At 53.8% G+C, this 25,596-nt stretch overlaps 2 protein-coding genes across 2 annotated transcripts in view; one reads left to right on the top strand and one right to left on the bottom strand.

Moving 5' to 3' along the window:
- Nucleotides 1-5,973: 5,973 nt before the first annotated feature.
- DNASE1 (deoxyribonuclease 1) lies at nucleotides 5,974-8,587 on the top strand. The gene is made up of 8 exons (XM_075528032.1): nucleotides 5,974-6,150; nucleotides 6,345-6,433; nucleotides 6,513-6,596; nucleotides 6,704-6,819; nucleotides 6,905-7,017; nucleotides 7,098-7,252; nucleotides 8,333-8,429; nucleotides 8,531-8,587. The coding sequence occupies exons 1-8, from the start codon at nucleotides 5,995-5,997 to the stop codon at nucleotides 8,585-8,587; spliced, it is 867 nt and encodes a 288-aa protein (XP_075384147.1). The 5' UTR covers nucleotides 5,974-5,994.
- Nucleotides 8,588-8,612: 25 nt separating this feature from the next.
- TRAP1 (TNF receptor associated protein 1) overlaps nucleotides 8,613-25,596 on the bottom strand; it is a 30,766-nt gene continuing 13,782 nt past the window's right edge. The window contains exons 4-18 of the mRNA XM_075564360.1: nucleotides 24,913-25,053; nucleotides 22,099-22,170; nucleotides 19,235-19,395; nucleotides 18,611-18,720; nucleotides 18,179-18,252; nucleotides 17,669-17,824; nucleotides 16,564-16,684; nucleotides 15,641-15,710; nucleotides 13,737-13,884; nucleotides 12,134-12,319; nucleotides 11,828-11,966; nucleotides 11,434-11,519; nucleotides 10,578-10,723; nucleotides 8,883-8,955; nucleotides 8,613-8,806 (exon numbers count right to left, since the gene is read on the bottom strand). Coding sequence (XP_075420475.1) covers nucleotides 8,705-8,806; nucleotides 8,883-8,955; nucleotides 10,578-10,723; nucleotides 11,434-11,519; nucleotides 11,828-11,966; nucleotides 12,134-12,319; nucleotides 13,737-13,884; nucleotides 15,641-15,710; nucleotides 16,564-16,684; nucleotides 17,669-17,824; nucleotides 18,179-18,252; nucleotides 18,611-18,720; nucleotides 19,235-19,395; nucleotides 22,099-22,170; nucleotides 24,913-25,053 — 1,785 coding nt within the window. The 3' untranslated portion in view covers nucleotides 8,613-8,704. The remainder of the gene's footprint in view (nucleotides 8,807-8,882; nucleotides 8,956-10,577; nucleotides 10,724-11,433; nucleotides 11,520-11,827; nucleotides 11,967-12,133; nucleotides 12,320-13,736; nucleotides 13,885-15,640; nucleotides 15,711-16,563; nucleotides 16,685-17,668; nucleotides 17,825-18,178; nucleotides 18,253-18,610; nucleotides 18,721-19,234; nucleotides 19,396-22,098; nucleotides 22,171-24,912; nucleotides 25,054-25,596) is intronic.

The following is a 25,596-nucleotide window of genomic DNA, read 5'->3' as shown; positions in this document are numbered from 1 at the left end:
TAAATATTTCACAATATATATTTACATATTGTCCTTGTGATTCATCACTATGCTTTAATTATGTTCTATTTGTAACAATGAAAATACATTCTGCATGTCAGATATTTTCATGACGATTCATAACAGTAGCAAAATGACAGTGATGAAGTAGCAATGAATATCATGTTATGGTTGGGGGCCACCACCACATGAGGACCTGTGTGCAAGGGTCATGGCATGAGGAAGGCTGGGAACCACTGCTTTAGAAGAAAGATGAAGTATCTGACCCATAAAGATTGGAGCCGATAAGGCCTCCTGGGCAGATCTACCCTGTCCGATAGGCTGCTCCGAGCAAAGTCAACTCAGCGGCAGGGTCGGGAAGGGCTACGTGGTTGTAGGTGCGTGGATGAGTGTTAAGAGCGTGATGACGTTTCTGGAAGCTAGGGGTGCTAGTGAAAGCAGTCTGATGTCATCAACTTCCCCTTTTCTCTTTTCTTGACCAGTATGGCGAGAATAGGACCAAGCAGGATGCCACCCGTTATGAGGAGGACGTGGGGGCAGCCTGGCTCTGAGCCCCTGCGTGGCTGTGTCATTGGTGGTCAGCTGAGGCACTTCTAGGGGTCAGGTGAAGAGGAAGCCAAGGAAGACCTTGATGGACAATACCACCTTCTGGCCCCAGAGTCCAGGTCAGCAGAGGACAGGTCTGACAAGGCCACTTACCACTGACCCCTCTGGCTCTGAGTCCACAGAGGACGAGGACGGAAGGAGCGGAACAGGACCGACGTTCTGCACTGGGTCCCGCTGTGGGGGACGGCTGCAGCACACAGGGTAAGTGGCCCAGGCTTCTTGGGGAGTGACTGTGGGGCAGGCCTGGTCTGACCCCTCAGTTCTGACGGAAGCCCCTGACACCACTGAGCTCCCCCACCCCCAGTGAGCACCGGAGACAGCAGTGTCCATGTGAAACCGACGGTAGTGCCCAAGGTGGCCCGGTGGCCAGGCCCAGGCAGTGACTCCCATGCAGGTCTGGCCAGAATCCAGAATGCACACATGGCCCAGTGGGCAGAGTCCCCACAAAGAAAGTGACCTTGGGGCTAGCCACCTGCAGGTCCCCAAGCCCCCAGGAGTGCCGAGGACAGACACGGCTGCTGTGTCTCAGGAACAACAAAGTGGGCTTCCGAGGGAGAATGCCACCTCCTGGCATGTTCACTTTCAGAGCGAAGTGACAAGGACATTGGCCCTTGGCTGGGCACCTCGGCAGGGGGCCCTAGAGGAGGTAGGCAAGCCAGAGGCAGCCTGGCCTGGAAAGGATAGCAAACCAGCAGGTCACAGCTCCACCCCTGGCCGTGGGCAGACCTGGGGCACAGTGAAGCTTCTGTGTAGGGAGCTGGCAAAAGTTCGTGGCAAAATGGGATTTAAAAGATAATGGATTTTCCCCAGAGCTTTTTGAAGCCCTCTTGTATTCAGAAACCCTGGTGGCATAGTGGTTTGGTCAGTGGTTCGAACACACTAGCCATGCCTGGGGAGAAAGACGAGGCTGCCTGTGCCTGTCTTTCAAGATGAATAGCCCCACAAGTGCCCAGGGGCAGCTCTCCTCTGTCCTCTAGGGTGGCTGAGTCTCCACCAACTGTCAGCTCTGTGGAAAGGAAGGGACGACAATGAAGATTTCACAGAAGACTAGAATTCACAGACAAGAAAGTGGATGCTCTAAAGCAGAATCACAGTAGCTGGAATGAAAATGCAAGTAAGTAGCTTTTCATACCGGATTAGAGGCAGCTGGAGAAAGGGTTAGAGGCTTAGAGGAGCACTGTGTTTAGGATCATGAGCGCACGTCTCGCAGACCCTGTGTCTTGTGTGCACCCCCAGCCTGGGATACGGCGGGGGGGGGGGGGCTGCCAGGAAGGCTCTGTGCTTGGCAGAGATGCCTGCAGCTTTAGGAGGAGGTGTGGGACACCCGTGGACACTGGTGAAGGGGCGCACCAGCACTTAGGAGGCCGTTTTCAGGCCCTGGGCAGTAGGATTTTGTGAGGAGGGTCTTTCAGGGCCTCCGTGCACCCTTGGGAGCCCAAATCTCACGTGTCCCCCATCTAGAATGCCCGAGACTTCGTTTCATCTGCTCCTCTCCCAGCAGCAGTGTGCAGAGGAGGAATTTTAGGGGTGGGGAGCAGGGCCAGCCAAAATAACAGGCAGAGGCCTCACTCAGTGCTCGCCGCTTCGTGGGCAGAGCTCTCAGGGGTTGGATTGAGTTTGGAATGAGGGATCTGCTCCGAGTCTGTAGCTCAGGCGCATGTTACGCTGAGGAATTTTCCATCCTGGTTAATGGTTTCATGAGGCCAAGTCACGGGCTAGCTCCAGCACACTGAACTGGATGCTGACTGACAGGTCCCTCCTGGCCAGGCCAGGTCAACTCAAAGACATGGCCTTTTGCCTGGAGAGGCCCTGTCTGTGGGGTAGGAAGCCCCGGCCCCTTTGGGGTTTTGGCTAGAGTGTCCTCTATGCCTCAGAGCGGCAATTTGGGGAGCAGGAGGGGCTGCTGGATTGCTCCCTGCTCTGCTAATTGGGGTGGGGTGTTTTCCTGAACAAGCTGGGGGTGATTTCTAGTCTCTAGGGGCTCTTGTGGCCCAGAGGGCATGGTGAATGACCTGGGGCCTGCAGGTGGGCAGAGGAGGCCTCTGCAGCCCTGACGAGGCCAGCTTCCAAGCAGCAGGCGCCCAGCCAGCCCCGCCAGGTGCGCCCTGGCCTTTGTCAGAAGGACGAGGAGGAACTGGTGACACATTGTGAGCAGGGCAACAGTTTGATTTCATAAATTCTTGTGGTGTCTCATGGGAATTTGGCTTTCTGGAAGCAGGGGCACTGGGGGTCCCAGTGGGAGCTGCCCAGTGGAAACTCGGCGTTGGTGACTACAGGCAGTGATGCCCCAGGGCTTGCCTTCCTGCCTCACTTCAGTCCCAGGACCCCAGACCTCGCACCTGCCTCCTCTGCTCCTGCCAGCCAAGCCAGAGGGTACCACGTGGCTGTCCACGTACTCGTCCCAGAGGCCCCACGCTGCCCAAGGGTCTAACAATCCACTTAGTAACGAGCCAAGTCACAAACGCTTGGTACGAATTTCTCTCGCAGTCACTCTGCAGGCACTTGTGAAAAATGTTGCACACATACTGAAGGTTACAGACATGAGTTCCTCCCTAAGTAACCACTGGCCAACAGGGTGCCTGTCGGGGCACTGCCTGGTTCTCAGTCCTCGGAGTCAGATTGGTCCCAGCCCGGGTGGGCTCCACCACCTTGATTCAGAGGGGGCGTTTCAGCAGCTGGTGGAAACCCAGCTCTCTGTGGCGGGATCGAGGAGGTAAGCACAGCACCCACATCACTGTTTCCCGTAAAGCTACACTACATGCATCACCCCCACCCCCCCTCGTATGGGTGCACGGTCAGGGTCCACAGCACCCAGTTTGGGGCGATGCTGAATGTGACGCAGGCACCCTGCTAGAGACAGAGACAGTTCTGTGAGGGCTCCTGAGGTCATCCGTCCCGCCCCTCCCTATAACCGGGACTCACGGAAGCTTGTTGTTGTCCTTTAACAAAACCCTTCATGGTTGATTTTAAGCCCCTCCCACCCCACCACTGCTGTAAAGGAGAGCAGCAGCCATTTCCCGGTTGACTTTGAACACTGCCGGGTTCCCTTCTCCTCCCCCACCCCTTATCTGCCTCTCCCATGTGGACATGGAGGGGCTCCCCAAACACCCAGCTTCCTGGCCACTTGTGTCACGTAAACGGGTAAATGAAGTCTAGCCATGCTCTCCACTTGCTGGTGGATTGGTTCCGATGCCTGATCCAATACGCAGCAGAAGAAAACACCACCCGGGCCGGGCCCTCCTAGCTAATTTACCACAGACACAAATCTTGATGAGACAGAGCGCTCAGATGTGAAGCTCGTCTCCCACACATCAGCTCGCCTGGGCGGGTACACTTCCCAGGATAGTGCGTCCATCTCTCAGCCTTCCCACAAAGCAGTCCGTGTGCATCGATTCACACTACGTCCAAGTCCAAGGACTGCTCTAGTTTCCTCTGGGGACTCAGCCCTGCTTCCCTCTTGAGGCTCTTTGAGTCTTAGGGACAAAAAGCCGTCTGAAAGGGTGAGGTCAGGCTTGTACTGCAGAGGGGACCAGGTTTCTCCGTGAAATTTGCCTTTGTGCCCTTGTAATGCACGAAGAACAAGCAGGCACATTACCATGATGGGAAGACGGCTCAGTTCAACTTCCCAGTGCGAACTTCAGTTTTTGGAAACCTTTCTCCAAATTAACACCTGTGATTATTCTCTGTCCTTAGAGAAAAATCTGTCAAGATGCCCTTCCTGGGATCCCATAACCTTCGGAGCTAATGAATACCTCTGCCTTGAATTTAAGTGGTCCAACAGGTCTCATTGGAAGCACCTGTTTTGATTGGACCTTTCAAAAAAAGTCTCGAAGGCACCGAACTGAGACCAGGGTATTCCTGAGAGCTTGTCTGCAGCCGTCTACCAAGGGTGCACACGTTTCAACACGTTTTGCTTGTGACAAACTCACGCCCGGCAGACCCCCGTAGCAGTACTTGCTGCCTTACCCTCACATACACGCCCCGTGTGCCAGACCGCTGCTGTGCTGTTGGAAGCTGTGCCGCCAGTATTTTAAGAATGGTGATGGCCACAAGTCCAAGGACCCTCGAGGCTGGCATGCTGAGGGGAGGGGGCAGCCCTGGCCAACCCTATGGGGCCTCCAGTTGTGTTTGTATTCAGGTTGGGGTTTTGACTTGATGGAGTCAATCCACCTACGAGGATTTGGAAGTGGAGATGACAGCTCAGGGACTGATCTGTGACCTTGCTGTATGGGCGATGGGCGCTGGGAACCCGTCAGCAAGTTCTTCTGCATCATGGGGCTTTACAGCCAATGGCCACGGCCCCTCCCACTCGGAGGCCCTGATACCCAGTCCTGCCCTCCCTCTGGGAGGTCCAGCAGCACCCCTTCCATGGGGGATAGCCCCCTGAGCTTGGGAGACTTAGCTAATGTGAGAGAGGCAGCAGCATGGTGGTGGAGAGATTGCAGAAACAGGCCCCAAGCCAGGGAGCACGTAGGCCCGAGAGGCTGGAAGAATTGAGGATGGACCCTGAAATCTTCGGTGTGAAACTGGCCCTGCCCTGTCCACTCCTTGATCGGGACTCCACCTCCAGAGCTGTCAGAGGGGTCTGTGTGGCTCTGAGGTGCCCACTCCGGGCCACCCTAGCACAGGCACCGAGGGAAGGAAGGTCAGGAATATTCCAGAGGGCACGGCTCTGACTGCTCAGTTACCTGGCCTGTCTGTCTCCAGAAGAGGTGGGTCACTGACCGCCACTGCAGGTGAACCACAAGTCCAGGGACCAGCGGCTAGTGAGAGGAGGGTTAGAAGTCCCCAAGTGAGCCACAGGCCTTGACCCCGCCAGGTTCTTGTGACCCTGGATGCTGTGGGAACACATGCATATGTGAAGGTCACAGTGCTGCCCTGTCACTGGCCATGTCCCAGCCAGGGCAGATTTGATTGTCAGGTGCTGTTTTCACAGCAGCAGGGACGCCTGCCAGCACCTCCCACCTCATGAGCTGGCGCAGGTGAGGTCATGGCCACCTGGGTCTTTATAGGGGTGGCACTTGTGCCATTGAGTGTGAGACCCAGGTCCAGTTACCAGCTCTGATCTCAGCCTGAAGCTGCGTCTCAGGTGAGAGGGTCTGCTGTCCCAGGGCAACAGAGCCAGGGCCTGCCTAGAGTGTTAGGGGTGGGGACACAGGGCTCGTCCTGACACGGAGAAACCCCTGCATGCTCTGGTCTGTGTCTGCTGTGGTGAAGGGTCTGGGGGGGGGGGGTGTGGCTCTCTGGGCCTGAGCTCCAGCTGTGGGAGATGAGACAGAGTTGGCTTAATCTTATCCACCCTAGCTGGACATGGGGTGAGGCACACCTGCTGCTGTGGTCCTCATGCCAGTGCACTGGAACTCAGGTGGACAGTGTTCCCCATGCAGGATGAGTGCTCCCTGGCTGCTGGGGGCACTGTGGGCCTTGGCCGGGGTGCTGCAGTGTGCTGAGACAACCCCACACTTGCGGATAGCAGCCTTCAACATCCAGACTTTCGGGGAGACCAAGATGTCCAATGACACCCTCTCCCACTACATTGTGCAGGTGAGTGGGTGGCAGGCATGTCACAAGGAGTCACTGCCTGCAGTAGGTGCAGGGGCACGGCCACGCTGCACATCTTGTCCCAGCCCCTCAGTCAGAAGTGGTGGGGCAGGGCTGTGGCCACTGCAGGGTTCTCAATCACTGCACGGTGGAGTCCCAAGGCCCCGCGTAGTGATGCCCTGCCTGTCCCACTCCAGGTGGTGAGTCGCTATGACCTCGTCCTGGTGCAGGAGGTCAGGGACAGCCACCTGACAGCTGTGGGGAAGCTGCTGGATCTCCTGAATGAGTGAGTGAGGAGGACCCAGGGAGTGAGGAGGGCGAGTTCTCTGGGAGCCTGACAAGGGTGTCTCAACTCCTGCCTGCAGATTCGAGCCGGACAACTACCACTTTGTGGTGAGCGAGCCGCTGGGGCGCAGCACTTATAAGGAGCGTTATCTCTTCTTGTTCCGGTGAGGCTGGGCCGAATGCACCTGCTTGTGGCTGTGCTGAGACCCAGGCGGGGGCAGGGGCGGGCCAACCTCTGCCAAAAGTGATCAATCCTCTTTGCTGCCTGCAGGCCGTCAGAAGTGTCTGTGCTGGACAGCTACCAGTATGACGATGGCTGCGAGCCCTGTGGGAATGACACCTTTGCCCGGGAGCCCACTGTGGTCAGGGTCTCTGTGCCCAACTCAAGTGAGTATCTTCCCTCTTCCGTCCTCCTGCACTGTCCCGCAGCTCCCTGAGGGTCGGTCCCCGTCAGTGTCATGTGTTCCTTCAGAGGCCAGGGAGTTTGCCATCGTCCCTCTGCACTCGGCTCCGCTGGATGCTGTGACTGAGATTGACGCACTCTATGACGTCTACCTGGATGTCCAGAGGAGGTGGGGCCTAGAGGTGAGCCCCAACTACCCTGCAGCCCCGCACCCCCTACTGGCTGACCTGCCCGGGGTAACCAGCCCTACCTACCTTCACAGAATGTCATCCTGATGGGTGACTTCAATGCCGGCTGCAGCTATGTGAGCCCCTTCCAGTGGGGGAGCATCCGCCTGCGCACCAGCCCCATTTTCCAGTGGCTGATCCCTGACTCTGCGGACACCACAGTCAAGTCCACGCATTGTCCCTATGACAGGTGAGCTGGCCTCCAACAGCCAGGACATCCCACAGCAATGTGTGCTGTTGACGGTGGGAAACAGGCACCCAGCACCCACTAGCTCCGGGAGGCCTCCGTCGACACCCTTCCCCCAGTTAACCTAGTAGCCTAAGGGAGGCCACACAGTACTTGTCCTGCTATTTCCCTCAGCATCAGGACCTCATTTCTGGTTGGAGTCTGGTGTTCCCATTCGGCCCCTCGGGTGCCGAAGTGTCGCAATGAACAGTGGGTCACACCTTGTGTTTAGCTTGGCTTCTCTGAGGAGTGGTTCTGTATTCCGTTCCTACAGCAGCTACACCATTCTTCATTGCTACCAACACCCCGTTTTGTTTTTGACCATTGCCATCGGAATGGAGGCAAGATGGGAGTTCATGGTGGTTTTGATTCGCACCTTCCTAATGGCTGGCTGAGGAGTCCTAGTAGCATAGTGGTTCTGCTTTGGGCTAACCTCTTGGTCCGCAGTTCAAAACCACCAGCTGCTCCACGGAAGGCAGATGAGAGTTCTTCTCTCCTTTTTGGCTGTCCAAGTCTTGCCTGAATGACAGCTTTATATGCTTTGTATACTAGATCCAATCTAAGTTCTTTTTACTTTGATAAGCGAAAATGTGTCGTTGAAAAATAAGTCTCCCCCCCCCCCAAAAAAAAGCCTGTAGACCTGAGGCATATGCCCCCTACATTCTGTGAATTTGTAGGTTTGTTTTTTTCCACATTCAGTTCCTTGTGTGAAGCGATGATCCTGCTTTGTGTTTTGAAATTAGAAGTGAGTTGCCCTTCTTTCCACACACAGCCGAGGCTGGCTTGTCGTCTTCACTGTATCAATGTCGGGAATGGTTTTGTACACCAGTTTCTCACCCGATTTCTGGGTATTATACAATAGCAGTGAACAAAAGGAAATGTCCTGAGACCTCTGAAGACTTCAGGGCATTATGAATTGAGCTGCTAACCACAGGGGCTCCTCAGAACAAGGGAGCTTCCTACCCTGCTTTAGAGCGTCCTCACTGCCTTCTCCAAGGCACTGGTGCCTTGTCACCTGCAACTGACGTGTGCTGTACATTGCAGGATTGTGGTTGCGGGAGAAGAGCTGCAGGAAGCTATTGTCCCCAGCTCGGCCCAGCCCTTTAACTTCCAAGCTGCATACGGCCTCAGTGATCAGTTGGTAGGTTGCCTGCCTTTTGTGCTCTCACGGAGGGGCCCAGCACTAGCTGGTGGCTGTCCTGTCACACCCTGTTCATATCCTGACTGCATGTTTCCCCTCAGGCCCAAGCCATCAGTGACCACTATCCTGTTGAGATACAGCTGCTGCGGCCAAACTGATGGATCACTCCCATCCCACAGGACATTTAGACTGAAAAATCACTTTAATGTAGGTAAATAAACTGCTTTGGGCTCTCCACACTGCTTGCCACTTGGCACACACAGGCTGGTCCTCTCTCAGTGCTTCTCCAGGGCCTTGGTGAGGAGCTCGTTCAGGCGGCCCACCATCGGTCTGGGGTCGTCCACAAGGCCTGCTGCGATCATGGCGTTCTCGTAGATCTGCAAAGTGGAGGTGCTCAGTCCCCCGCCCCACCCGGAGCAGGGAAATGGTGCTGTGGGTTGGGCCCCAGCTCACCTGGTCCACGAGCAGCAGGGCCAGGTCGGGCTCGCTTGAACGCAGCTCACTCAGCTTTTTGATTAGTGCATGCCTGCAATACGAGAGGTGCACAGACTAGAACAGACGAAGGAGTAGCTATTGCTAAACCAGGAGCTTCAACCACCACCAAAGGGCCCCCTGAAGTAAACTGCTTATTTTACACCTACGCAAGCTAATAAAACCCAGGGCAGAAACAGACCCCAGGACTTGGCATTTCACATCAGCCAAGCTGGGCCCCGACCCAAATGAAGTCCACGTGCATCAAACAAAGTCAGGTCTTTCCCCTTCCAAGAACAGGAACCACTTCTCTGAGCTAACCAGAATCAAGTAGCCACAATGAAGGCTAAACTGACTACAGTGTCAACCTTTCTCTAGAAACTGGAGTCCTGACGAGGGAGCAGAGCCCACACAACTGTGAGAGCCAAGTGCACACCGTTGGTGGTCCTTGTATAGGACACCTCACCATCTAGAAAGGGGTTGACTACCTGCATCACTGGCCATGAGTCAGTACAGAAGTATTTAAAAGGCCCCAAAAGCAAGGGAATGTGAGAACTCACCTGAAGTTCAAGTTCCACCTTATTATACCAATCCTGACAGGTAGACCTCAATTTGCCCGACAAGGTTTCCAAGAGCATATCGTTGGGTCAGGCCAGCAGGGGGCCTCTTCTGGCATCCACGTAAGGCTGAACAGGTCCTGGTGCGCCCGTTCAGACTTCCCTACAGTGGGCGGGGCCCTGTTTGTGCCTCAAGGACTGCCAGCAGAACCCAAGTCCAGAGCTGTTACCTTGGCAAGCCCACAGGTTATCTTGGTGCTAATCCTCATAGCAACAGCTCACCTGGCCATTTTGTGCCACCCAGGGCCACAGTGGGGACCTACCAGCTCCTCTGAAGGAAAAGAGCTAGAGCAGTGATTCTCTACCTTCCTAATGCCGCGACCCTTGAATACAGTTCACGTTGTGGTGACCCCAACCATAACATTATTTTCATTGCTACTTCATGCATGATTCTGATACTGTAATGAATCGGGTGACTCCCGTGAAAGGGACATTCAACCCCCAAAGGGGTCGTGACCCACACGTTAAGCGCTGCTCTCTAGCCTTGGAACCTGCCCTACATAGGCAGAGTCGGGATGGACTTGGTGGCTGGCTTCATTTCAAGGCCCATAGAGTGGTTAGGGCCTCCAAGCCACAGCAGGACAGAGCCCAAATGGGGCAAAGTTGGGCCCGCCATCAGAATGACTTTACTGATGGATAGGTCGTTCTCCAAGCAGGCTGTGGTGCTGCACAAGCAGACACACTTCATCCCAAAGGGGTGGGGGAGGCCAAGCAAGTGCAGGGATTTGTGGTGATGGGTTAAAAGGCAGAATGAGAGGCCCAAAACGTCTGGAACTCAAAGGTAGAGAACAGTGCCACAGTTTCAGGGTTTGTTGGGAAAGACTTAATTCTCCAAAATGTCATTTAACACTTTTCCAATCTGATTATGGTGAAATCAAGACTTGCAGCCCCTGTCTGGAGCTGAAAATAACTCTAAAGTCAGCCAGTGCTTACCTGCGAAGAGGGATGGAGCGGCAGCGGACATACCTGATGGGCACCACTCTGACCCAGGTCTCCCAACAACCATTCATCCACCTGTTCAGGTTTGAAGTGTCAAAAGTTGCCGAAAGCGAGCACTCACCTAGGGTTGATCTCCAGGGTGGGCTGCAGGAGCTGAGCACGCTCCTCGTGAGTCTTGGCCAGCTGCTGCATGCGCAGGAAGTGCCGGGCAGCCCCCATCTCCAGCACAGTGACCATGGCCGGGTGGGTGTCCAGTCGCAGGGTCACCTGCAATGAGGGCTAGGGTGAAGGCATGCCGCTCCCCCAGACAACTTGACAGAGTAGGTCTCCCATGGGAGAGGCCTTGTGCAGACTGAACTATGCCTCCTCAGGAAGAACCCCCAGTTGCAAACAGGCCCCTTAAGTGTGGACTCGGACTTGAACCAGTCACTTCTGAGACAGAAAAGCTCCAGCTAAGACGAGCACAGAGGACACCCGGGTTCCGAAAGGGCCCTGTTCTAAATGCGCACACAGATGACACAGCAGGAAGGCCGGCCTCGCCTTCCTCTTCCCAGAGGCACCAGGGTCTAACCGGTCAGTACCACTGAAGGCCTCTGGCACTTGTACCACCGTGAACCCGTCAGTGTGGGCTGGAACATACAGAGGAGGGCATGGTCTGACCAGGCTTGCCAGCAGGAACCAGGGAAGCCCCTGCCCTCATCTACACAGCATTGGGCACTGTTTAAGGGTCAGGCAAGCTGTGCTCGGTCTGCCCTGGTACACATGCTGGTAAGGTGCTAAACAAGGGGACCTGTCTGAACGGTTATTTCCTGACACTCCCTGACAAGTCTGCCCGCCTGCTGCTCTCCCACCCTTCAGGACACAGCAGCTCTGCCCCAGGATGCCCCCACCAGGCCTTTGTCTGCTGTGCCCCTAAGATCTCCATGAAGACCCCTCCTGGATAGCCAAGCAACAGTGTCTCCCATCCACGCCCTCACCTTCACGTTGGTGACGCGAGACCCCAGTGCGTTTCTCACCCAGGCCATCAGCTCCTCCGTCTCCTTCTCTGACAGACGCTCGTCCGCTGCAGAGAAGTGAGTCAGCCCAAAGCAGCCCCAACCCCCGGGCCATAACCACTTCCAAAACCAGAGGGACCTGGGCCCAACACTCACACATGTGGTCAGCACCCCCGGGGAAGCTTCAGGACTACCGTCAGGAAACTTGGCCCCGTAACTGGGGGAGTTAATGGAGAGTCCTGGGGTCTACAATTTTCTATGAAGATGTACCCAAATAGCCTCCTGTCTCTTCCCAGCAGGAGGCTACAAATAAACTGCAAGGACCTTGTATTAATAAGCTGGGGCAGGTCAGGGGCGCAGGAAGGACAACACTGACCTGAGGCCCCATCCTCGAACTTCTCCTCCTTATAGTGATCAACCACAATGTCAGTCTCCACGGAGATCAGCTTCTTCTTATCAAATTCCCGCAGGTGGAGCAGGGTGAGCTCATCAAACTGCTCATAGCAGAAGAGCACCTGGGGGCAGTCGGCAGGTCAGGGGCATGTGTGGCACGCTCACTGTCCTGACTTGGAGAGCTCACAGAACTGTCCGTAAACCCTGCCCCGTCCCAGAGAGAAACACTATCGACATCAGACTTGGCACTGGGCCCTGTGGGCTCAGTCTTGGTGCCCCCATTACGAACCTCCGTGTTTTTCTGCTTCATGGCCTCGTAATAGGGCGAGTGCTCAGCTAGGTACCGGTTGGGTGCACACAGGTAATAGATATTGCGGGTGCCGGCCTGCATGCGGCCACCGTAGTCCACCAGGCTGGTCATCTGCCCAGCAGGCAGGGCCGAGGACTCGTAGCGCAGCAGCTTGGCGATGTCCTCCTGCAGGAAGACAGCACGTGACTGCGCTAGCTGTGGGAGGCCAGGACCACATCTGTACCCCGTTCCAAGGACCCGATCCTTTCCAAACACTTGGTCCCAGACCACATGCCACCACCCAACTCCTCTTCACCCTTCTCTTTAACTAAGACTCAAGTCCAGGTGCTCTTGGCCTGGCCTGCTGGTGGCATCACCAAATAATGAAATGCCAGCTCTCAGCCTCTGACCAGGGTTGACCACTCCCCATGGGGCAGTGCAGAGCCCGGCTGTCACCCTTCACCCTCGGGCCCCTGAGTCTGTTCCACACCAGCTATAGCAGTTGTACTTGCTGCCCTGTGAGAAGTAGAAAAGATGGGCATTGGGGGTGGATTTTGAATCCAAACTCAAATGAAAAATTGATGTAGGTCACTGGGAATAAAACTTCCATACAATTCATCAATCCTCCGCTGGGGCTATACCCCACAGTACACAAAACATCCTTGTTCATCGCAGCACTGTTCACAACCGCAAGAAGTTGAAAACCGCCCAAAAGCCTATCAGCAGAAGGACGGGCTAATGGAGCAGAATGCTGTGCACTGCTAACGAAGCATCTCCTGACACAGCCAGACCTGGAGCCCCTTCTACTGAGTGAAGTGAAGCGAGCCAATCCCAAAAGGAGAAACTCAGACCACTACTTGGAAGACAGACGGGTACACCTAAAGGAACAGACTTTGGAGGCTCCCAAGGGAGGGGCGGGAAGGAGGTATAGACTGATGTAGAGGAGGACGGAGGCCCATAGACAGGAGATGAGAAAAGGGGTGTGTGTGTAAGGTAATGTTTGATGTAACACCACTCCCTATATTTAAGGAATGTGGAAAGTAATTTAGTCACTCCTCACATATATCACTAAACATATAAGAACTCACAATGGAAGGAGGATTTATGAATGTAAGGTATTTAATAACGGTAAATCCTCAAATCTCACTGTGCACATGAGATCTAGTGCTGAGAAACGTAAGAAATTATAAAAAAGCTATAAAACTCTTAACTAGTGTACTACGATCTTTGATTTCCACTCAATTTTCTGATAAGAAATTTAATTTTACTACCTCATCAATAGATAGGAATTTTGAAATGTTTATCCATTTCCTAAAAAAAAGATTAACTAAAAAAAATTTTTTAATTTGAATATTGTTAATTAACTGCTGGCAATTTTTTTTTTTTTTTTTAACATTTAGCTACTGGCTATCCCCCAGGCATAGGATGACAGTTTCTACACAGGCCCCTCCCTCGACAGCCCCTTCCTGCGCCAGGGTCTGGGAGCAGAGCACAAAGGGTCAGTGCTGCAGGTGGTAGGACACGAAGAAGCCAAACATTCCGCTTGGTCAAGCCTGGGAGCAGCGCCAGGACCGATGGCAGACAGGTTGAGGGCCAGCCCTACCTTGACCTCCTGGTCAGCACTGGTCACGATGCCCTCCCTCATGAACAGGCCGTAGTCGTCAAAGAACTTGGCATACTTCTCGGGGTCCTTTTTACTCTGTTCCAGGAAGAATTTTATCAGCCTCTGCTGCAGCACATCCCGAAGTTTCCTACAAAATCAACATGCGTGAGTGGGTGACAGGTTTTACCTCACCTGTGACCAGGCACACGAGAAAGCAAGCTGCTTTTGTCAAACTGTAGACGACTTCAAATCAAAAGGACCCCCGGCAAACACAGCGTAGGAGGGGCCGGCAGCACTGAGTGTACCCCCTCTCTGTACCCTGCCTGTGGGAGACAGGCAGGAATGCTAACGACACCTGCTCCTGGAGGTCACTGGCCAAGGTACAACCAGTGACAGGAGCTTGGGAAGTGAGCATGTGTCTGCAAAGCTTCTCGGAGCAGCTCTCGCCACCTACCACAACACAACCAGAGAAGCCCAGGCTCCACAGGAGAGAATGGGATCGAAGGGAGTGGGCCTGGCAAGACAAAGGGCCCATGCTGATCTGGGGAAACGTGCTGCAGTGCTGCTGCACCAGCCCTGCCGGTGCGTGATGGCGGCGGCATTCCCGGGGGAGAGGAGCTTCTGCTGCTGGCTCTATGGGAAGACCCCGTGGGTCAAGATGCTCCTGGCAGCACAACAGAAAACCACAGTCTATCTGGGGGATTATGGCTATTTTTCTCCCCTCAAAATAACTTTTTAAAAAGCTATACTTCAGTGCATTTCCTTAATAATCCAGTAAGGGCACTGCTTTTCTAATTCCCTGTGGTAAGCAAGTCAGGCCTTCAGTCTGGGTAGGGTGTTTGAGAGCCCCTACCATTGACAGGAGACTGGGCCGAGAACCTGGACACTGCCCCCAGATGGGGGACGAGACTGCTCTGGAGCTGGGCTGAACCTTCCAGCCAGACACATGGCATTCCACTAAGGGAGGAAGAAGCAAAAGTGTCTCTCTGCAGACAGCACAACCCTGCACGAAGAAAATCCCAGCGTATTCACAAGAAAGGCCCTACAGAGAAGTAGCTGTAAAGTGACAGGAAGCAGAGCAATATCCTCAAATCAGTTGTGAGTCTATTCATCGGCCACGAGCAACCTGAAAGGTCCTGTTGATAATCACCTGAAGAACAAGATGCCCGGGAGCAGTACATTCAGCACTGCTGAGAGACAGGAAAGGCAGGCAAAGTAAGTGCCCACCACCCATCCGTTAGAGCGCTGGTGGCGTGGTGGGGTTTACATGTCGGATCTGCAGTTTGAATCTACCAGCCACTCCATGGAAGCAAGAGGCGGCTTTCTGCTCACTGCTGTACAGGTCTACTGCTTCAGAAATGGGAAGGGGTAGTTTCGCCGGCCCTACAGGCCACTCTGAATGACAACATAATGGAGGGGAGTAGGACCTGCCCGCCTGTCAGTTTGTCGTCCTATGGTGATGCGTGTGGCTGTGATGCTGTATTCTAAATGCCAACAGGGTCACCTAAGGAAGACAGGTTTCTGGAGAGCTTCCAGAGCCTCACACACTAGTAAGAAAAACCTGGCTCTACCATTTTCTGTCTGTCCCACACTTAAGAATCTTCCCCACAAAGCTGACACCCTAAAAGAACCCGTGGGAGGCATGGGGTTGGGGTCACTGATCAGGGAAAAAGCGAGCTGACTGGCAAACCTGTACGATGACTACTTGGTGAACCCTCGCTGCAGCAGCAGATCCCACCATAATGACCATCTGCAGCCTGGCTCAGGTGGGCAGAGCCTCACAGAAAAGACTGATCCACCCCAGATTGTTCTGACCACAGTAAGCTACTAAGGGACGTATGTGCCTCAGGGTCCCTGGCAGGCCACCCTCTCCAGGTCCCACTGCTGTCCCCCCACCAGCATACCTGATGAGAACACTCTCCTGAAGAAGCTCCCGGCTAAGGTTCAGGGGGATATCCTCACTGTCCACCACACCTAGTGAGACAGGGACTGTCAGGAGCCCAGGCCAGCCTGCTACCACCCACCAGCTGCCCATTCCAAATTATGGTCTTCCCCCTTGGTTCCAGGGACACAGGGGCCTGCACACTGTCTCCCAGGAAACGTATGGACAGCCAGAGCACCCGGGCAACACGCCTGAATTGAAACTGGTGGGCTTCATGATCAGCCTGATATCCAAAGTGATGTCCTGGATTTTATGATAAAAATCACAGGTGTATCATGGAAACTTGCATTTCTGTTAGCAAGTGGAAGGTTTAAACATGGGGCTATTAATACAGGATATAGCGCTGCTACCAGTTCTGCATCCACGCTGACCTGTGTCAGCTTCTGCATTACTGGACTTTCAGTGGCTGCTATTTTGGAAGTAGATCACCAGCTCTTTCTTCCAAGACACATCCCAGTGGGCTTGAACCTCCACACTTGGTTAGTAGCTGAGTGTTAACCACTCAGGGACCCCTATATAAACTACGGTCTCACTCGTGACTGTTTATGTAGAAAACGCCTAGGCAGAGAACTGCTGAACCAGCCTCTAGAGCAGTGGTTCTCGACCTTCCTCATGCCTCGGCCCTTTCATACAGTTCCTCATGTTGTGGTGACCCCCCAACTATAAATTATTTCCACTGCTACTTCGTTAACTGCCATTTTGCTACTGTTATGAATCGGGCAACCCGTTAAAGGGTCGTTTGACCCCCAGAGGGGTCGCAACCCACAGGTCAAGAACTGCTGCTCTAGAGGGCACCCATCCTGACCTCAGCAGACCTCTGAACCCAGGGCCAGCAGGATGCTGCTCAACTACAGCCAGCAGGCCCGGGCTGGCCCTAGCACATACCGCGGACGAAGCGCAGCCACTTGGGCAAGATGTCAGCAGCCTTGGTCTGGATGAGGACTTTGCGGCTGTAGAGGGCGACACTGGCACCCAGCTCCCGACTCACGTCAAACATGGATGGTTTCTGTAGACACAGGTCGCTCAGCCCTGGGCGGGGAGGGCAGTGACCCTGGCCAGCCACCCACACCCAGTAGGACACCTCGCAGGGCCCAGGTTGCTTCTCTGGCGGCGGCAGCCCTCCTGACCCAAGGCCCAAGCTCACTGTGGGTTAGATGTCAGCAGACCACTCCCTCAGGCCAACTCCACCTGAGCTAAGAATGATGTTTACAGTTTTAAAAGAGGTAAGGGAAAAAAATTATCCAAAAACCAACACTGCACAAAACAGTGCCCAAAAGAAACATGGTGTAGTGGTTATGTGTTGGGCTGCAATGTGCATGGTCGGCAGTTTGAAACCACCAGCAGCTCCTTGGGAGATAGACTGGGCTTTTCACACCCATAAGCAGCTCCAGTCTTGGCAACCCACAGCACTGATTCAATGGCCGTGAGAGGAGAACACACTGGTGCCCCCATCCCAAGGTCGGCTGCTAGAAGCCACGGGTTCCTGGCCCAGGAGGATATCGGCATGTCCTCTGAAGCTGCTCCAGAGATAGGGGCAGCATGGCGACCAGCATCTGCACCGGGTCAGGATTTAGACTCTGGCTCAGGAGGCTGGTGAGGCCTGAGACCCTGTTTCTACCACAGAGAAGCTAGTTGCCTGAGCAGCTGTTTCCTACAGTGACATGTTCGAGGGTTCTGACCACTTCACGTCACAGGACCCCGGCGTGCGCACTAGCCCTCAGCTTCTGCTGAGCCCGTGAACCACCCACTGAGGCCCCAGTGCCCAGGCGTCACTCATGGCTGGAAACTGCGTATGATGACAGCGTGGGCCCACCAAAGGAAGACGTGTATGTGTGTGTGTGTACGGAGGTTATGAAGGGCACACGAGGTGCATGCATGTAGAAGACGTGTGTGGGGGTGGGGGTGGAAATGAGGGGTCCTTACAGTCTTGGGTGCATATAAGATGCTGTGCATCTGTACAGGAGGGAGAGGGAAGAGAAGGGGCCCTCACCATCTCTGGCACGTAGAAGATGCTGCGGATGTTGAGGGGTGCATCAGTACGGTAGTGCAGTGTGTAGCGGGGTCTGTCATGGGCCTGGGCCACGTAGCGGTAGAACTCCTCATGCTGTGATTCGTCCACATCCTTGGCCTCCATGGTCCAGATGGCCTGCCATGAGTACCCGAGGGGGACACACTCAAGCACCTCCTCCCATAGGCATTGGGTGCTGACAGCTGCACCCCCAACAGTGGTATAGGCTGGCCCCTGTCAGCATGACCCCGGGGCCCATGCAAGCCAAGCTGTTCCAGCTCCTGTAGCCACCAGGCCAGCCCCCAGGAAGCCACCCTCTGGTGGGGCTCCCGAGAGAAGGGGAAAGTGCCCTAACGCCTGCTGAGCACCTGGCTGGGCTGCTGCCTGGACCCTCAGCTCTCATCCCTCCACAAGGAGCACCGGGCCCTGAAATTCTTGGAGGAAGCCCCTTTCCCACCACCTGGCCCAGATTTCTACCCTGTCAAAGCTCACCTGCAGAGTGTTCATGCGCCTGCCATTGAGGAACAGGGGGAAGCTGACGAAGTTACTGTACTTTGTTACCACATCTGGAAGAGACAGCACAGTGAATGAGGGGCTGTGGAGGTCTCCGAGGTCAGCTCTGGGGAAAGGAATCAAGAAGGGGACCCCAAAACAGGCAAGTCTGTCTCTACCCCATGGTGGTGGGGGGAATGCATGGGAGGGGAAGGATGAGATTTAACAACACAAGTTTATGAACACAGGAATTTATAAATGAAGTTAATCAAGAAGACCACCACCCCTGTGCCTATCCACAGGGACCTCTGGATGTTCCTTCCCTGGCCTGACACACAGAGCCCAAGCCTTTGGGCCATGTATGCTGTTTAAAGCCAGAACCCAATAAAAGACCCACTCACCCACCCAGATCCAGCCCACAGGAACCCTCACCTCGCACTCGGGCCTCGTTGGCGAACTCTCTGCAGTCTGCCTTGAGATGGATGATGATCTTGGTCCCGGGCCTGACTCCGGAAGCCTCGGCGATTTCAAACACTCCTGAGCTGAGTCATAAGAGGGGGAAGGCTGGCTGCCATACACAGGCCTCCATGGTGGCTGAGCCCCAAGTCCCCGAGACAGCTGACAGTGCCCTCATGAAAGTGCCCTGGCCCAGGGGACACCAGCGCACTGTGGGTGCAGCTGTGCTGGGTGGTGGAAAGTGCTCTGGGCCACCCTACGGGACTGAGGGGCAGGCAGCCACATCAGGGAAGGTGTGACTCAGAGCACGTTTGGGGCCTAAAGAAATAAAAACACTTGAATTTGGCTAAGGCATCATTCTCCTTAAATGTGAACAAGAGTGTTTTGGGGAGCCCCCACGTGATCAACATGCCTGTTAGAGAATTAAACTGGCCCAGGCACTCTCTGTCCCATTCTCTATGAGAGCAGGGAGTACAGGGGTTCAAGTGGAACGAGAACACCCACAAAGGACCCAGCCCCAGGAGACCCGACATGTGCAAGGCCAGGGCAGCCTCGAGGCCCACAGGGACAAGGTGAGGGGCAGCATTTGCACGCACTCACCCATCTGAAAGCCACTGGTAGCTGGGGCTGCCTGGCACTGCCGCCTGTGTGAAAACCTCCACCCTGTCGGCCACCATGAAGGCGGAGTAGAAGCCCACGCCAAACTGGCCGATGATCTTGCTGCTGGCCTCGGCCTGGCTCTGCAGTGCGTCCAGGAAGGCCTGAAGTGGACACCAGACTGGTCAGGGTGCCTGCAGCCTGCCCTCATGGCCTCACAGTGAGGAGCTCTGTTAGACGGCTCACGGTGGAGTCACAGGTTCTGGGGCTGGCATGAGGCACTCGGGATGCAACAGAGCAGAACTGAGTGGGGCCTTGTAGACCCCCATAGGCCCCCTCCCGCTCCAGGGCCATCATGAGATTCTGGCAGAGTCATGAATTCTAGAACAGTTCCTGGGGAGAGAGGGATGTGCTCACAACTCCAACCAGCAGAAGAGGACCCCAGGAGATGAAGGCAGACCTGCCCGGCAGCTCACACAGCTACCCACCCAGGGCACTGCCCCACAAGATCACCCCACTGAGCAAGAAAGGGTTGACTCCGAGTGGCAAACTGTGAAGTGAGGGGCTGCTTGGTCCCACTCAGCCTGGAGTCCAGGCCTGCTGGGAACGCACCTGGCCACCCCAGAGAGAGGAGCAGCCAAGAAAAGGAACCGGAGAGGGACCTGGGTGGGAGAGTCCTGTGGTATGTGTTAGGGGGTGCCAGCCCCCCTCCACTAATCACGGGTTCAGTAAGCACATATATTGAAGTCATCGAGAGCATGAGAGATAAAGGAGATGTTGCAATAAGGAGTCAGACACATTTCATAGTAGCATGCTCACCTCAGCCCTACTTGGTGGTCCACGTGGAGAGAGGGGGGAAGGGAAGGAGAGCAAGGGGAAAGGGAGACAGGGGAGAGAAAGGGGGAGAGAGACCAGTTTGAGCCTTCTCTTGCTAACCCAGGTCTATATACCTTGGGGGGGGGGTGCAAGCCCACTAATTACAGGAAGGGCTTATACTATAGGTTATACAGCAATGAGGGGGTGGTCTAGGGACATACCAGCAATAGGAAGAGGAGGGATTGGGGGTATACATGTGACAAGATGGGTGGATCCTAGATTTAGGATGGCAGCTGGGTCTCCATAGGAACCATTAGCAGTAGGGTGTGAACCCACCTACAGGAACCAAGCTAATGGCTGCAAGCTTCAGGGAGAAATAGTCCACTGTCCCCTAGCAGCAGGGAGTAGGCCCACCCCTGTGGTGGGGGACAGCAGTCTGGCAGCTTTCAGGGTGTCTGATTGCCTTTAGGGAGGATGTCTGTAAGCATCTGACCTCCCCCCAGAGTCCTGAGGAGTGGCTGTCCCCCCATGTTTACAGACTGGAAGATGGTGTAGACAGCAAATTACCTCAAATCATCTACATAGTGAATGCAATGCCAGCAAGGTTTTAAAAAATGCTGTAGCTATCAGCAGTCAGTCCACCGCTCACATGGAAAGGCAAAGGAACTAGAACAACCAGCGCCAACTGTGGACTAGAGGGGGAAATGCAGACGTCCCGCGACTAGTTGAAGACGGCCTACAGACAGAAAGGAGGGTTGTGTGGTGGTGGCAGAGGGAGGGGCGGATCTACTAGTGGAAGAGAAGCCCCAGAACAGGCCAGACACCCGGCCCATCGGGCTTTAGACCAAGGTGCCCAACAAGTGAACAGAGTCAGACGGGCACCAGAGGCAGAGGGGAGCTCAGCCACTCTCATGTCACTTCTTGAGTGAGAACAAACTCAGCAGACCAGGGACTTAAAGGTAGAATGCGAAACGACACCACTTCCGGAGAACATTAGGAACGGGACTTCCTGGCAGAGAGTCACTAATACAGTTCATTGTAGAAAAAAAAAAATTGGTTATACAAGTGTTGGTTTCTCATTGTCCTTACATAGCAGCTGGGGCCCCCCAAATCTCCAAACTCACTGCCATCAAATCAGTTCTGATTCACAGTGACTCTAATACGGTCGAGCAGAGCTAAAGACCTTTATGGGAGCAGAAAGCCTCACCTCTCTTCTGAGGAGCGGCTGGTGGTTTTGAACTGCTCACCTTGCAGTTAGCAGGCAAACATGTAACTCACTAAACTACCAGGGCTCATTACAACTACAATGTGCCTTGGGGCCAGCTTCCAGTCCCACTACCTGTCCCTTGTTCCCGCCTCAGCAGGACAGGAGAGGAGACTAAGCTTGGTGGGGAGATGGTTAGTGCTCTGCCACTGAAGATCACGGCCCCCAGGCTTTACTATACCATGTCGCCAATGCCCCTGTGCCGGCAGATGAAATCAAGCACCACTCTCCACTCAGAGGCGGGCACCACCCTAGGGTGCTCTTCGCCAACGAACATGTTCTCTGCCAATGCACCCGGCACGGCCAACTATGTGTGGTCATCAGGCAGGCACAACCTAGGAGCTACCTTTGAAACGTCAGTTCATTTTCATGATCTCACATTTAAACAGCTTCGTGTGGCTGCTCGTGGCTATCCTCGCTGGGAATGCAACATAATCTAATGAGAAACAATAAAAGTGAGTCCAAACCAGTTGGCATAAAGTGCCATGTTAGGTACCACTCCAGCCCACAGAAAAGCATGTGGGCCCCAAGGCAGGGGTCAGGTGCCACTGGCTCATCCTGGGCTCACAGTCAGTGTGGTGAGGACACTTCAGCTACCACAAGTCCCTACCACGGCTTCTTCAAAGTCACACGCTGGGAGGGAGGATAAAACACAAGAGCCCCGTGAGGCATTCTCATGACACCGGCAAGTAGCACGGACCTTGCTTCTGCACCGAGAGCTGGCCCTGGCCCCACAGGAGGAGCTGCCGCACAGCATACTGTAGGAAGTGGGGTGGGAGGTGCTCACCTTTGACCCCGATCTGGCAATTGTTCCCAGGTTGGACACTAGCTCCTCTTGTGTCATCCCGATGCCCGTGTCCTGAAAAGAGAGGCTCTCTAAGTGGCAGGACCAGGGCCCAATGGGTCTCCAGTCAGTGGCCCAGTTGTGCCAGCAAAGCCAGAGGCAGCCGAGCAGTTTTCTTCACTGACAACCATCCTGAGAGGAAAACTTGGTCACTCATACCACCCCCACCAAGAGGATACTCTGAGGGAAGACCGGACAGAGGATGGGAACAGATGGACAGAAGGAGAGGGGCCTCACACACTGCTGTGGGAGAGAGCACTATTAGAAGAGAAACATGCAAAGGCTATCCACCAAGACAAAGTCTACTGATGGTCACCAGGGTGGGTGGGGAAGGGAGCAACAGGAAGTCACAGGGTAGAGGATAGCGAGGGGCTAACTCAGTGACCCAAAACCAGACTCACTGCCACTGAGTCGATTCCAACTCACAGCGATCCTCTGGGACAAGGCAGAACTGTCTTTGGTTTGGTTCTTTATGGAAGCCGAAAGCGGGCTTTATCTTTCTCCCAGGCGGCTCCTGCTGACCTTTCAGCTAGGAGGCCACCAGGGCGCCTTTTCACTTTGTGACAGGAAGACAAGATCCTACTAGAAGGGGATTGGGGGGGTGGATAGATGGGGGGGGACTTGGGGACGTGGGGGGGGGATGGCAACACAAGTTGTTAGGAGAAGGGCTGATAAATTGTCTAAGTTGTAGAATATAAAAACGATGATCTGATATGTAAAGCTCCAGCTAATTCAGAAGTTAAAAAGGGAGGGGGGGTTGTAATTGTAACCGTGCACCAACAAAGAAATGCCCTAAATCCAAGTTGGATGCAGAAGAGGCCAAGGAAAATGCCATATCATTGCCGGTGTCAAGATGGATGTTGGCAGAAAGCAGAGAATGCGAGCAACACGTTTTCCTGCGTTTCAGTGACCATGCAAAAGGCACTCGACCATGTGGATCACAGCAGATCCTATACAACACGAGTGGGAATTTCAGAGCACTTAATTGTGTTTATGTGGAACCCGAACATAGACCAAGAGGCAACTGTCTGAATAAAACAAAGGACTATTGCTTGGTCTTTAATCAGCTCAGGTGCGCTCCAGGGTGGTCTCCATACTCAGTGCTCAATCTGCATGTAAATAAGGGAGAAGGTGGGCGAGATGGAGAAACACTGCATGAAGATCAGAGGACGGCCTGTGACGTCTAGACACTACCACTGTGCCTGCTGAGAGCTAAAGACTTCGGACTGACGGGAAAAATGCAAGACTGCAGCCAGCAGTATGAAACTGCACCTCAACAGGAAGAGAACTCAAAAAGCACCACCCAGATAAATGGAAAACAAAACCAGACAAACCAGAGCAAAGGGTCACACGGAGGACCACAGTGAGCCTGACCTAAGCCATGGCATTTTCAACTTCCACTGTGCATGTGAAAACTGGACGAGGCGCACGGGTGACTGGAGAACTGGTGCTCTGCACTGAACTGTACTGCTCCTGGCGAAGCAGACCAGCAGTACCATGAACTGCGAACAGAACACACGTGTTGGAGGAAGGACAGCCAGAATGCTCACACACTTTGGATTTGTTGTCCCTGGAGAAGGACTTGTGCTTTGTCAAGGCCCTGGACAAGATGGACCGACACAGTGGCTGCAGCCCTGGGCTCAAACATATGCAGCAGCGACTGTAAGGCTGGCGTGGGGCGGGGTCGGGCTTCCTTCTGCTGTGCGTGGGGTCAATCTGGGCTGGAACCACGCCTACAGGCAGCACTTAAACAGATCCTGCCAAACAGCCAGGTGTGTGAGCGGACCACCACCACCAGGAGTCCAACCCTGGAGTCCAAAGGGCAGCATCTGCCCAAAGATGAAGTTCAGAAGGGTTAGGAAAGGAGGAATGAAAATGGGAGACACGTGGAAAAGGTAAGAAAAGCGATGTCACCTTGGCTTAAAAGGTACATGAACAGAAAAGCTGATCTGCTCTGAACACCTCCACCCACTTTGTGACAAGAGTTAAACAGCAACAACAAACTCGCTCCTTAAAGGAAATATCCTAGAATGTCAAGTGGTTAACCTTCTGAAGTGATGATTTTTAAAATACATATTTTTAATATTTTTCAGTATTATTGGTATATAATTCACATAGTATACAATTCAATGTATTTTATTTTGAAAAGTTGCGCATGGTATTGATGTTGGCTGGTATTGATGATTTCGTAGGCCTTAGATGGTCCTAGGGCCCAGACATTCCCAACTCTTGCTATATAGAATTCTTGAGTCTGAATCAAGTCAATGGGTGGTGCTGTTTTTTAATGCTGAGCTGAACTCCATACTGAAGTTTTTGATCTTCAATGATATAACCCTGGCACACACCATTCCTGATTTTAAACAATGCAGATCCTCTCATTCTGTTGAATGACTGAGTCTTGGTTTCATAAGCATAATGAAGTGTTCTGGAACTTCCTATTACCTCTAGTTTGTTATGATTTACACTTTTGAATCACTCTGCATATTTAATAAAACACACACACAAGCAAAATCACTTTCAGAAGCAGCAGTTATTTTTGATTTCTTCCTTTTGTGCTTACCTGTGATTCCCAAATCATCTACAATGAATGAACCTCATTTTTGGGGAAAGATGAAAATCATTATAAAAATAAAGACAGTGGCCGTGATATGTGGGGACTGTGCTTGTGCAGGGCGCTGGGTCGATGGTCCGAGCTGTGCTCACACCATTAAGGAGGGAGGGAGGCAGGCAGGCAGGCACTCAGGAAAGGGAAGCTACCTGTATGGTGATGGTGCCCTTCTCAGTGTCGGTCTGCAGGTGGATCTCCATCTCAGGCAGCGCCTGGCCCTCACAGACCAACTTGTGCCGCAGCTTCTCCAGAGCATCGCTGCTGTTAGAGATCAGTTCTCGGATAAACACCTGCAGGAAAGGAGGTGTGAGAAAAGTGTTGCAGAATTCCTGGCTGTAAACTCACTAACAGTGGCCAGACTCTTTTATAGAGTCATCGTGATTCCTGATCTTTCCAGAAAAAATAATAAATCAGGCCTTCCAGTGCAAGTTTTAATCTGCTAAATGAACCCAAACCTTAATAGGAACTTTGTGGGAAACCACCCCACACACAGCAAACCCCTGGAACAGAGCAGAATTGCCCTACGGGGTTTCTGAGGTGGGTCATCTTCACGGCCACTCCTTTGCTTAGCAGTCAGGCAGTTAACCCACTGCACCACTCTCCAGTTGCTGCGCCGACTGTGACCTTACAGGCACAGTGCAGTGGCCTCAGAGGGTCCCCAAGGCTGGCATCTTGATGGGGACAGACAGTGGCATCTTTCTGCATTAGCAGCTGGGTGCTTTAGCCACTGTGTCACCAGGGCCTTTTTGTCTAGCTAGCATTGCCATTAAAATGTAATGTGTGCAGATGGAATTTGGTTTATCGGTAATTCCAGGGTTTTCTAGACTCTCAAG

The sequence above is a fragment of the Tenrec ecaudatus genome, chromosome 12 (genome assembly GCF_050624435.1).
Source record: "Tenrec ecaudatus isolate mTenEca1 chromosome 12, mTenEca1.hap1, whole genome shotgun sequence".
NCBI classification, from domain to species: domain Eukaryota; kingdom Metazoa; phylum Chordata; class Mammalia; order Afrosoricida; family Tenrecidae; genus Tenrec; species Tenrec ecaudatus.
Note: the sequence above shows the minus strand (reverse complement) of the source record. Positions and strands in the feature narration are given on the sequence as shown.

Excerpts from the sequence above, each read along its gene's own strand:
- DNASE1 (XM_075528032.1), top strand. The coding sequence starts at position 5,995 with ATGAGTGCTCCCTGGCTGCTGGGGGCACTGTGGGCCTTGGCCGGGGTG. Across the intron at positions 6,434-6,512 it reads CTGCTGGATCTCCTGAATGA|ATTCGAGCCGGACAACTACC; the intron begins GTGAGTGAGGAG and ends TCCTGCCTGCAG. Across the intron at positions 6,597-6,703 it reads CGTTATCTCTTCTTGTTCCG|GCCGTCAGAAGTGTCTGTGC; the intron begins GTGAGGCTGGGC and ends TGCTGCCTGCAG.